This window comes from Canis lupus, chromosome 16 (assembly GCF_048164855.1).
Source record: "Canis lupus baileyi chromosome 16, mCanLup2.hap1, whole genome shotgun sequence".
In the NCBI taxonomy this organism is placed as follows: Eukaryota; Metazoa; Chordata; class Mammalia; order Carnivora; family Canidae; genus Canis; species Canis lupus.
In genome coordinates, this window is record NC_132853.1 from 38,915,890 (window position 1) to 38,928,134 (window position 12,245).

General features: G+C 38.2%; 2 protein-coding genes across 2 annotated transcripts in view; one reads left to right on the forward strand and one right to left on the reverse strand.

The window, feature by feature from the left end:
* Positions 1 to 12,245, reverse strand: part of TOP2A (DNA topoisomerase II alpha) — a 29,953-nt gene that overhangs the window by 17,443 nt on the left and 265 nt on the right. Inside the window, exons 2-17 of the mRNA XM_072780465.1 lie at positions 11,308 to 11,463; positions 11,001 to 11,091; positions 10,668 to 10,731; positions 7,448 to 7,593; positions 7,199 to 7,296; positions 6,765 to 6,977; positions 6,250 to 6,423; positions 5,976 to 6,077; positions 5,740 to 5,877; positions 3,850 to 3,988; positions 2,033 to 2,190; positions 1,436 to 1,561; positions 1,052 to 1,162; positions 813 to 918; positions 612 to 721; positions 100 to 192 (exon numbers count right to left, since the gene is read on the reverse strand). Coding sequence (XP_072636566.1) covers positions 100 to 192; positions 612 to 721; positions 813 to 918; positions 1,052 to 1,162; positions 1,436 to 1,561; positions 2,033 to 2,190; positions 3,850 to 3,988; positions 5,740 to 5,877; positions 5,976 to 6,077; positions 6,250 to 6,423; positions 6,765 to 6,977; positions 7,199 to 7,296; positions 7,448 to 7,593; positions 10,668 to 10,731; positions 11,001 to 11,091; positions 11,308 to 11,463 — 2,025 coding nt within the window. The remainder of the gene's footprint in view (positions 1 to 99; positions 193 to 611; positions 722 to 812; positions 919 to 1,051; positions 1,163 to 1,435; positions 1,562 to 2,032; positions 2,191 to 3,849; positions 3,989 to 5,739; positions 5,878 to 5,975; positions 6,078 to 6,249; positions 6,424 to 6,764; positions 6,978 to 7,198; positions 7,297 to 7,447; positions 7,594 to 10,667; positions 10,732 to 11,000; positions 11,092 to 11,307; positions 11,464 to 12,245) is intronic.
* On the forward strand, positions 9,280 to 10,329 carry LOC140606700 (transcription initiation factor TFIID subunit 12). The gene has a single exon (XM_072780468.1). The coding sequence runs from the start codon at positions 9,392 to 9,394 to the stop codon at positions 9,875 to 9,877; it is 486 nt and encodes a 161-aa protein (XP_072636569.1). The 5' UTR covers positions 9,280 to 9,391; the 3' UTR covers positions 9,878 to 10,329.

Consider the following 12,245-nt stretch of genomic DNA (forward strand, 5'->3'; position numbering starts at 1 on the left):
ATGGGGCTCAATTTCATGACCCTGAAATCACAACCTGAGCCAAAATGAAGAGCCAAACCAAATGAGTCATTCAGGTGCCTGAATATATACAGTTTTTACCTCAGGAAGGCCAAGTAACTTCCGTTGTCTTCTATCTTCCATGAAATGAGTTAACCATTCCTTTCGATCATCTATCTGTTTCTTGCTAAAGGCCTACAAATTAGAGATAAAAATAACAGGTCACTGGTACGAACAGTCTTACTCAGTTTCCTAAAACATATGGTCCCTTTCTCTAGGATATGTTTACTAAAAACATTCTATATTCTATAAAACATTTTTTTTAAAAGATTTTATTTATTCACTTGACAGAGGTAGAAAGCATAAGCAGGGGGAGTGGAGTGGCAGGCAGAGGAAGAGGGAGAAGCAGGCTCTCCATGGAGCAGGGAGCCCGACTCAGTGCCTGATCCCAGGACTCTGGGATCATGACCCGAGCCAAAGGCAGACACTTAATCAACTGAATTACCCAGGCACCCCTATAAAACATTCTACTATATAAATATTTATGTTTCAATTAACTAGTTAAAAGTAGTGATTTACAAAACTAGAATGTATGAAACAGAATTCAAACTGACCAAGCTGATGGCAGCATCATCTTCAGGACCGGAGTATTTGAACTGAATACGATGTCTTTTCATATTTGCAAAGTATTCTTTAGCTTCTTTTGATGTGCTGGTACCCAAACCTATGCAACCAAGAATACTAAGTTACTCCATATAATCTTGTATAATGGTTTAAAACAAAATGAGAAATTCTATGTGGGTTTCCTTACAAACCTTTGTAGTACTTGACTTTCCATTTTTTATGATTTGGAGTAGAACTCTTCCATTCTTCAAATTCAGGAAGGCTATAGAATGCCATTTCTTGTTTGTTTTTAGACACCTGTGGTAAAGAACACATTGCTGTGGTTTTGACTCGAGTCCCCTGTATACTGTACATCATGGGGTAAAAATGTGTATAAAGTGTTGAGTAGGGCCTTAAAATATCCATTATGGTAATTTAGAAGTTAACATACCTTTACAATCGGAGTGATAAATTCCTCCAGAAAACGATGCCGTAGAAGAGAGGGCCAGTTATGATGGATAAAATTAATCAGCAAGCCTTTGATATGGGAACCATCTTGGTCCTAGAAATATTTGGAAAGAAAAACACAAAATAATTATTTCAAAACTAAAAACAATTATGCTTGACCTACTGGTAATTTCTCTAAAATTTTTCTATGGGGATTAAAAAAAAAAAAAGGCTATTCAAATCTAAGCACTTAACCTGTATGTATAACATATATGTGATGAATAAAGCTCCAGGTTAAATAATTTCCTTCCATAGCAGGAAAGCAATGCAACAGTTAAGACATGTTAATTTAGTGTAATAATCTAATATATTTGAAAGCAAATCTGACCTGATCTGTCATAATCATTATCTTCCCATAACGAAGAGTCTTCAATGAATCTTCATCGTCATAGTTTTTCTTGTACTGAAGACCCACGATCTTGATGATATTATTAATTTCAGCATTTTCCATGATCTAAAATGGATATAAAAGGTAATGTTTTGCTTATAAATCTGAAAATAAAATAGGACGGTATATGTTGTTTGGATTTTCTTAAGTTCCACTATTTTCAATTATTAGCTTATACTTTAGTCAGAAAGATCTGTTAAGATATGCTACAATATACTCAATGTCTTAAAAATAATAACAAGGGATCCCTGGGTGGCGCAGCGGTTTGGCGCCTGCCTTTGGCCCAGGGCGCGATCCTGGAGACCCGGGATCGATTCCCATCGGGCTCCCGGTGCATGGAGCCTGCTTCTCCCTCTGCCTGTGTCTCTGCCTCTCTTTCTCTCTCTGTGACTATCATAAATAAATAAAAATTAAAAAAATAACAATAATAACAATTAACTATCTAAAATAGGTTTCAAAATGCCCAGTGAGGGAATGAAATATAAGCATGAAGTCCTGCATTATACAACTAGATTTAGATTCTAAAGATGGTTCTACCTGTTTATGAGAAGCTTCTCGAACATTGAGTATTTTTCCTCTAAGTGGGAAAACTCCATATTTGTCTCTCCCAACCACACCAAGGCCTGAAACAGCCAAAGTTTTAGCTGAGTCTCCTTCAGTCAGGATAAGTGTACACTCATTGGAGTTTCGACCCCCTAAAATAAAAATACACAAATTAATATTGGAACATTTAGTTCAAACCTCAAATATACTAACTCAGACATGCTATTAACAGTTTTGTGATAAAACAGTAGTAATTAGATATATATTAGAACTAATGTTCATAGTAAAAAAAAAATCCTAGTTTCTCAGATGATTTTTTTCTGAATTTTCTGAAAAATATTTTATTTTTTAAAAAGATTTTATTTATCCATTTGACAGAGAGAAAGAGGGAAAGAGTTGAGAAAGTATGCACAAACATGTGGAGTAGCAAGCAAAGGGAGCCTGATGCAGGGCTCAATCTCAGGACCCTGGGATCATAACCTGAGCTGAAGGCAGATACTTAACTGACTGAGCCACCCAGGCACCTCTAAATGATTTTAAGTAATCTCCTTACCTACCCAACATGGAGCCTGAAGTCACAACCATGAGACCAAGAGTCACATACTACAACAACAGAGCCAGCCAGGTGCCTCTCTTATGCTAATTTCTCGTGATAGTTACACTATTGCTAGACATTCATTTGATCATGTTATGTTAAAAATATTTGTTAGTGATGGGGTTTAGAACCCCCCCAAAATAGGGCACTTGCATACTAAATATTTTAAGCTGAAAGAGCTTGAGAAAATGTTAAAAGCAAGGTCAGTCTGATCTCATCCCCCAACCTTCTACCCTGAAGCAGGTCATGAGACCCTAATGTAAGAGGTGCCCTCCATATACCACAGAGGAAGGGAATGTTCTTATCTCCCAGAGAGACACTGAAAAGAATCTGAATGAGTAGGCCTCACTGAGCTTCCCCCCGTTTACTATACTTAGTTCATACTCTGCTCTTATCATATCTTTCTACTTTTCCTCAAATCTAACAAAAACACTCAGGTTTAACCCTCTCTTTGGGGCGGCATTTCCCTATGAAAGCTCCTGTGTCAAGTAAAATTTATTTAAATAAATTTGTATGTTTTTCATCAGTTAACCTGTCTTTGTCAGTTTAATTTTTAGATACAGTGGGACTCCTTGGTGGCTCAGTGGTTGAGCATCTGCCTTTTGCTCAGGTCATGATCCCGGGGTCCTGGGATCAAATCCCTCATCAGGCTCCCTGCAGGGAGCCTGCTTCTCCCTCTGCCTATTTCTCTGCCTCTCTGTCTGGGTCTCTCATAAACAAACAAACAAACAAACAAACAAATAAATAAAATCTTAAAAAAAAAAATTTGTTTTTTCAGATCCGGACAGGACCTAAGAGGTTTGAGGAAAATTTTTACCTACCCTACATTAGATAATAGATCACTATATATATATTTTTAAGCAGGCTCCACATTCAGTGCAGAGTCCAAGGCAGGGCCTGAACTCATGACTCAAGATCAAGACCTAAGCCAAGATTGTGAGTTAGACGCCTAACTGACTAAGCTACCCAGGCACCCCAGATCACTACAAATTCTTATTTTATACTCTTAATAGTCATCTCAACATTAATGTAACAGTCAAAAATTAGAAACGATCTCAACATTCAATAACATGGAATTGGCTGATTTTTACCCATGGAAAAATACTCTGTTGAATATTACATGTTGAGGGGAAAGTATTGATGGTATGCTCTTAATGAATAAAACAAATAATCAAATCACATGATTTAATGTTTGGAAGCATTATTAAATGTGTACCTGCGTCATTGGCATCATCAAGTTTGGGAATTCCCTTGATTCTGTTATGCTTTACAGCTGAACACTTCTTGTTTAATTGGATTTGGGCCTTAAACTTTACCCAGTTTAGAATGCTTTCCACAATACCACAGCCAGTTGCCTGAAAATGAGAAGATTCACATTTGGGAAGAAGAGTTTGGTTAGAAATCTAGAATACAAATGAGTTCCTATAAAAATAAAAATAATCCAAAGTTTGCAAAGAGGCAAAAAAAAAAAAAAAAAAAATTCAGACAGAGGCTACGTCTTCCTGTCTTAGGTTATCATAACTGAGGGAACTGGTTCCTTTGGTTCATTCGTTCAATAAATACTTACTGACTACATATTTATGTTGTGCTAAGCACTGAGTCCATGTTGGAGATTTAGTGGTTAAAACAAATTGGTCAGGTCCTTGTCTTCATGGACTTTAAGATACAACAGTAAAATGGAAATAAAATGAGAAATTACAAGTGTGATGAGTGTTATGGATAAAAGTGTGCTACATCCAGGAAGCATTTCAGGCAGAAGGATTACCATGTGGAAAAGCTCTGAGGAGGGGGGCAAGAGTACTAATGCTACTGAGTAATTTGAAGACAGTAGGACTGAAACTTAGATAACACAGGAAAAAGTGATACTGAGATGAGGTTGGAGATGGCAGTCTTATAGGCCACATTAAAGAATTTGGTCTTAAAAAGATTTTTTTTTTTAATTTTTAAAGATTTATTTATTTGAGAAAGATAGAGAGAATGAGTACATGCAAGTGGGAGGAGTAGCAGAGGGATAGAGAATCCTAAGCAGACTCCCCACCTGAGCACGGAGTTCAATGTGCAGCTCCATCTCACAACTCATGAGATTAGGACCTGAGCCAAAATCACGAGTCAGACACTTAATCTACTGAGCCACCCAGGGGCCACCCATTTCTTTTTTTAAACATTTTAAGTAATCTCTATACCCAATGTGGGGCTCAAACTTCTAACCCGAGATCAAGAGTCACATACTCCACTAAGTCAGGAAGGCGCCCCTAGACTTTTTCTAAGGGTGGAAGTTACCAAAAGACTTCAAGAGAATGAAGACAAAAACGTGTGCTTTAAGACAAAAAGATTACTCAAGGGCATTGAAAAAGAAGGACTGAACTGTTACGAACATTAAGAATCATTACAGTAATACAGAAAAGAGATGATAGTGAGAGGCTACTGAAGTATCCAAAAGATGAGTCTTACTGATTGGATTACAGAGGAGGCAGGGGGGTAAAGAGAAGGCTCTCAGCTTTGTTTATGCAACCTAGTGGTTGGTTAGGGACTTTTATTAAGATAGGAAATAGTTTCGTTTTTTGGGGGTGGGGAAGTTCCTCGTATAGAGATCCAGTGAGTACGGAAAGAACCAAAACACAGTTTTGGATGTGTTGACTGAGAGTCAACTTTAGGCATTCAAAGCTGTTTGGTAAGCAGTTAAATGGGCTGAGTTCAAAAGTGATCTAAATTGAACAGTGGGGCAGCCCTGGTGGCTCAGCGGTTTAGCGCTGCCTTCAGCCCAGGGCCTGATCCTGGAGACCTGGGATCGAATCCCACATCAGGCTCTGCATGGGGCTTGCTTCTCCCTCTGCCTGTGTCTCTGCCTCTCTCTCTCTCTCTCTCTCATGAATGAATGAATAAATAAAAATCTAAAGAATAAATTGAACAGTGATAATGTAATGGGAAATATATAGGCATATAGATGATAATTAAGGCTGTAATAAGACCAGTGAGGTGAAAGCAATTTTTACCTTTTTTCAGAGGCAGAAGACATATGGGAAGAATCTTGGTTTTTGCAGAGCAGAGAAGGGCAATGGAAATAAAGCAAGGTGCTTCTATTTCTTATTTCCCTGTAGATACTCACAGCTTTGATGAATTTTTCACTTAATTGGCATGTCGATCCAAAGCTCTTGACTTGTAAAGTCATGTTTTCTTTCGTCTGAGAGTCAAAGGTTGGGTTTTCAATCAAGGCATTCACAAAAATCCACATGTGATTTTTCACCTGCAGGAAAAGTTGATATTACATCACTATAAACTTATGCTTTATTTATAGCCTTTCTCTTCTTACTTGACTTTAGAAAAACTGCTAAAATATCATACCTGATGTGCTTTTACTGCAACACCACCCTTGTTCTTCTTCTTCACAACATCAACAAGTTTAGTCACAATCTGATCAGCTATATAATCAACATGTCTGCCACCCTAATGGGGAAATAAACCAAACTGTAAAGCTCACCATCCTCAAAATTATGATAATGACCAATTATTTTTAAAAATCTAACTTAGCTTTATGCCAAGGCAGCCAAATATCCGAGTTCATTTTATTCATTAAAAATGTAAAGATAAATCATGATTAATACAAAAGTGAAATTACCTTGGAGGTAGCAATGCTGTTGACGAAGCTAATTTGCTGAAAGCCTTTTTCACTCATTGTTAAACATACTTCCCACCTGGGGTTTACTTGTTCATGGATAATTTTCAATGGATTGCCAGTTTCATCTACCTTATCCTTCAGATACATATCTACGTAGCTACGGAATCCTTTTACCTGTACAGGAATTGAAAGTTATGGTATTAGAAAAAAGTTATAAAAAGTATCCAATGATAGACCATGAGGATTTTTCAAAACTAATGATGTTCAATGATGGGCATAAGAGAATTGTCATTAAGGGGTATAATAGGATTTGTTTAGGAGACTGAGAAAAACAGTTCTTTTAGTGAGTCTGAAAGAGCTAAGTAAAAAAATGTAGCATACTGTTATCTTTTCAGGAACGTATCCTAGAAGTGGTAAAAAAAAATATGGGAGGAAAAAAAATCAATTTTTCCTCTAATGATGATCTTTATATAAAGTCCCTCACTGCTCTTAACAACACCCCAGAAAATGCTTACTGGTAGTTTATTTCCATTGAGAAAGACTTTGACATCTTTAGTGGATCCAGCAATATCGTATGCTCTTCTAACCATCAGTGCAACAATGTCTTTATCTAGGCTTTGCATTTTAAACTTGGACAAGTCAGGCTGGAAGGTAATACAGGTATAATCTTCCCCATTAAATGGCCTGAGTTCCATCTCACCAGCCCTTCCCATGTTATCCATCCACGTCTGTGAAAGTAAAAAATAGGAAGATAAAAAATTCAAGTCTTTTCACAACAAACTAGAAAAACAAATTTAGAAGTGCTAAAAAATAACTTAATATATGTTCGTGAATAATTTTCCATGATTTAATAGCTTATAAATTACATTACATTAAACCAGCCATTAATGCTGTTATAAATTGCTAAAGTACAATTTATAATTGAGACACAGGATACTTATTTACTTGCCTGTTTGAACATTTTCTTGTATTCTCTACTGGCTGTTTCCACAGTAAACTTGGTACTGAATATGTTACACAATTTGGCCCCATAGCCATTTCGACCACCTGAGCAAATAAATGTAAAAGACTTTGTTATCACTGGCAATGCAAATCAATTATAGAGATTTATTATTATTAAAATATTGGAATTTATGCCACAGTCACTTAAAAGTGTGCTTTATCAGCAAAAAGTATGTTATTTTCCTCCATACTCTACCTGTTACTTTCTTTTCATCATCATCATAGTTACTAGAAGTTAGGAGCTGTCCAAAGATGAGTGCTGGGACATACATCTTCTCAACTTTGTGTTCAACAACAGGAATACCTTTCCCATTATTCCATATACTAATTAAATTGTTTTCCCTAAGAAAGGAAGAATGAAACTTTTATTGTAAAATACATGGTTAAGGGCAGCCCCGGTGGCTCAGTGGTTTAGTGCCACCTTCAGCCCAGGGCGGGATCCTGGAGACACAGGATCGAGTCCCATGTCGGGCTCCCTGAATGGAGCCTGCTTCTCCCTCTGCCTGCGTCTCTGTCTCTCATGAATAAATAAATAAAATAAAAGGTAAACTAGTGCTTAATATTTTTTATACTTAAATGTTATTCTTAAAATATAGAAATTCTCAAGTCTCAATTTCTATGACTTTTTTTAAGACTTTATTTATTCATGAGAGACACAGAGAGAGAAAGAGAGAGAGAGAGACAGAGACACAGGCAGAGGGAGAAGCAGGCTCCATGCACGGAGTCTGACGTGGGACTTGATCCTGCGTCTCTAGGATCACGCCCTGGGCCGAAGGCAGCGCTAAACCGCTGAGCCACCCGGGCTGCCCCCTCTATGACTCTTTTTCATACATATATTCTGAAATTCAGCATGAAGTACTTTTCCCACCATGTTTAGTTCCTGACCTTCCTGAAATAGGAGCCAAGAGGAAAAAAAAATTAATCCCTTCCAACACCTGGGCAGATACTGATAATGCTGAAAAAATATGAAGTTTTAAAATGTTAGGATAAACAAAGGGAAATGATTTATGCTCAATGGAAAGGACAAAATTTGGAAACAATATCATTAAACTGTTTTCTTTTTTGTTTTTTAAAAGATTTATTTATTTGAGAGAGAGAGAGAGAGAGAGAGAATGTTTGAGATGGGGAGAGAAAGGGAGAGAAAAACCCTAAAGCAGACTCCTTGGTGGGCAGAGCCCTACTTGGGGCTGGATCCCAGGATCCTGAAATCATGACATGACCTGAAATCAAGAGTCTGACACTTAACCGACTGAGCCACCCAGGTGCCCCTATTATGTTGCTTTTAAGAGGATCATCTATCTGTACTGCCTAGCAACCTTAGCTTTCCCATCCAACAAAGCACAGCGCAAAACAAATATGAAAGGGCAAAACATTACCAATTGTAAATTGCTCTGCTGGCCAAAAAAAAAAAAAAAAAAAAAAAGCTAAAAATTTATTTGGAGTTATTTCTCTCTTATTTTTTTTAAGATTTTATTTATATTTATTTATTCATGAGAGAAAGAGAGAGAGAGAGAGAGGCAGAGACACAGGCAGAGGGAGGAACAGGCTCCATGCCAGGAGCCCGACGTGGGACTCAATTTCCATGGGACTCAATTTCCGAGTCTCCAGGATCACACTCTGGGCTGAAGGTGGTGCTAAACTGCTGAGCCACTGGGGCTGCCCCTCTCTTGTTTTTTTTTAAGTTAATTCTCATAAGATAGTAGCTCAGTTATAACCAGATTAACACCACAGATCTTATTCCAAGTTATGCTTAGTATTATCTACAAAAAAGACTAAAACTAGCTCAACATTTTTTTAAAGACTAGGATATCAAGCCCTTAAGGAACATTCAAGTACCTCATTAACACACTTCCCCCCAGAGAACCTAAAGCAGTTTATGCCATAACAGATCAGGCTAATAAAAAGGTGAAACAAGCACCTTGAGTACCCACAAAGGGATACCCAGCATTTATAACCAGAAATAGTAGATCCAATTATTCTCTATCACCACCTGCTGGTTTCCTATTTGAATAGCATCATGAGTCTGCATATCATGGGGAGATAGACGCTGCTGCCTTTGATTGGCCTTGGTCCTCACAGCTCCAAAAAGAAAGAGGATCTCGATAAGCTCTATGAGCTGAAGTCCAAAGCTCGGCAGATTATGAACCAGTTTGGCCCCTCAGCCCTAATCAACCTCTCCAATTTCTCATCCATAAAACCGGAACCAGCCAGCACCCCTCCACAAGGCTCCATGGCCAATAGCACTACAGTGGTAAAGATACCAGGCACTCCTGGGACAGGAGGGCGTCTCAGTCCTGAGAACAATCAGGTATTGACCAAGAAGAAATTACAAGACTTAGTAAGAGAAGTGGATCCTAATGAGCAATTGGATGAAGATGTGGAGGAGATGCTGCTGCAGATTGCTGATGATTTTATTGAGAGTGTGGTGACAGCAGCCTGCCAGCTTGCTCGGCATCGCAAGTCCAGCACCCTGGAGGTGAAAGATGTCCAGCTGCATCTAGAACGCCAGTGGAACATGTGGATCCCAGGATTTGGCTCTGAAGAAATCCGACCCTACAAAAAGGCTTGCACCACAGAGGCCCACAAACAGAGAATGGCATTGATCCGGAAAACAACCAAGAAATAACACACGGAAAGGTCAGGGGATGGACAACAGTGTATTTGGAGATACTTGAGCTGAGACCTCAGCCATCTCATCCTTGGATTTTTTTTTTTAATGCTTTACAGAGAAGCATATATTTTTTATTAACAGTGCAGCAATATCTATAATGACTGAGAGGATCTGCCAAAAGAATAAAGCCTCCTACCCCAACTTCCAGTCCCTTTTCCCTGACGTCTCAAAGAAGAGCAATGTATCTTCCAGAGAAGATTTTATTTGTGGTTTATTATATAAGTGATTGAATATTGGACGAAGCATTATGGTCTTGTTTGGTGAGACAGTATTAGCAGGATTTGTAGAAGTTTGTGTTTCCTTCTCCCTTCCCCTTTTCCCTGTACTTTGTAATGTCAGTGTTTATATGAATATGACTTTCATTTGCTTTTCCAGAATAAAGAAGTTATTAATCGAAAAAAAAAAAATGAATAGCATCATGAGAAAAAGTGAAAGCTCTGGACTCCAGAATGCTTAGAGCAATTATTGGAGATGCTTACTGAAAAATTTAGGGATGAAGTGTCATAATGTCTGTAATTTATTTTGAAATAACTGAAAAAGTATGGATGGAGCAAAAATGGCAAAGCGCTGATAACTGTTGGATCTAGGTGTAGGTATCAAAGATTGTTCATTGTAGCATTCCGCTTTTCTGTGCTTTTGCAGAATTTCATTTAATAAAAAGGTCAGTGTTAGTATAAATCAAAGTAAATGCAACTAACAGTAACCACGAGCTATAACAAACCAAAAGATCATGCAAGAGACTTACGGGTCAATTGTGACTCTAATACAAGACATTTTTGGGTCCCTTTGTTTGTTGTCTGCAGCATTGACTGAAAGAAAATACACATTCGTAAGAAACTGAAGTATTTAAAAAAATTAAGATATAGAAAGAAAAAAGCAGTATTAACTAGGTGTTAATTTAACATTTATTCATAGCACTGTTTCTAGGAAAGAATTAAACTTGCCAGACTCCAGTAATCTTCTTCACCTTGCCAGCTATTGTTTGAAATGACAGGAGCTCTGGTTATGGAGGGTTTGCTAAGAAGGATACTTAGGAAGGATTTGACCAGTAGATATTTATATGAAAGAATTTACTCACCCAGAATCTCATCAAAGATTTTGTACAACCCAGGGACAAAGGTGACTTCCCTATAGTTCATGCCAATATCTTCATCGTAAACCCACATTTGCTAGAAATAAGGCAAGGAAATATAGTTACTTTTCTTTTTTACCCTATATTTATTGTTTTATCATCATTATTATATCTGGATTAAATACTACAACATATATATGATAGCTTAGGCCAGGTCTAGTGACACACAAAGTACGTGGAATACATAGAAAATTAACCTGGAAAAGTACACATTTTAACTACTTCATAACCACATTAAATTACTTGGTTTTACCTGGGTCACTAATTCCACAGAGCCAATGTAGGTGTCCGGGCGGAGCAAAATATGTTCCAGTTGGGTTTTCTTTTGATAGATCCTTTCAATAGACAGTCTTTTCTTAGCATCTTCATTTTTCTTTGTTTTGCTGATTTGCATGTTTTCATTTACCGGCTAGCAATTTCAGAAAATTGTAGAAGGGGGAATTTTTCAATGAGAGGTTTATTAAGAACCGCAAACAAAACACCCACCGTAATGATTTACCCACGATGACAAACCACCATCATTTTACTAGGTATTGGTGGAGTTTCTATCGTTTTGTACCCACACAGCAGTTTGAGTTAACTGCAGCCAAGTTCCCAGGGTTCAGTTTGAACAAACCTATCTCATCAAGTGCGTTGTGACATGGAAATATTTCCCTTGAAGGTTTTATTCATTTATTTTTAATTTTTTTCCCCTTGAAGGTTTTAGAGGTCATCAATAAAACACACCCGCTTCTTTCAGACCTTCCGCAAATATTTACCGAGTGCCTGCTACGTCCCAGGCACACAACAGATTCTGGTCAGCCGCAGTTTGGGAGCCCATCGATTCAATCGTTTGGCTACCTTAACGTTTTGAACACAGGAAGGACATATTTTGAGCCGGCTCCTCACTGGGGAACATCGTGCCCGGCCCTGCACCTTCCCAAGGTCAGGGGCATTCAATCTCTTTTTTCCACTCGAGGGTAGGAGAGCAAAGCATCTGTGCAGCTTAGGGCCACACGCGGACTATTATTATAATACAGGAGAGTTGAACACCCGCCCCAGAAACAGTAAAACAGAACCCTACACTCCAGAGAAGCCAGTGTAGCCGGTAATATTTCACTACTAGCACCATAAAGGAAAGCTATCCTCTTCACGATCACGCCGGGCCCAGCAGACCGCGGACGACGCGCAAGGCCGGCTCCAAGCGGGCGG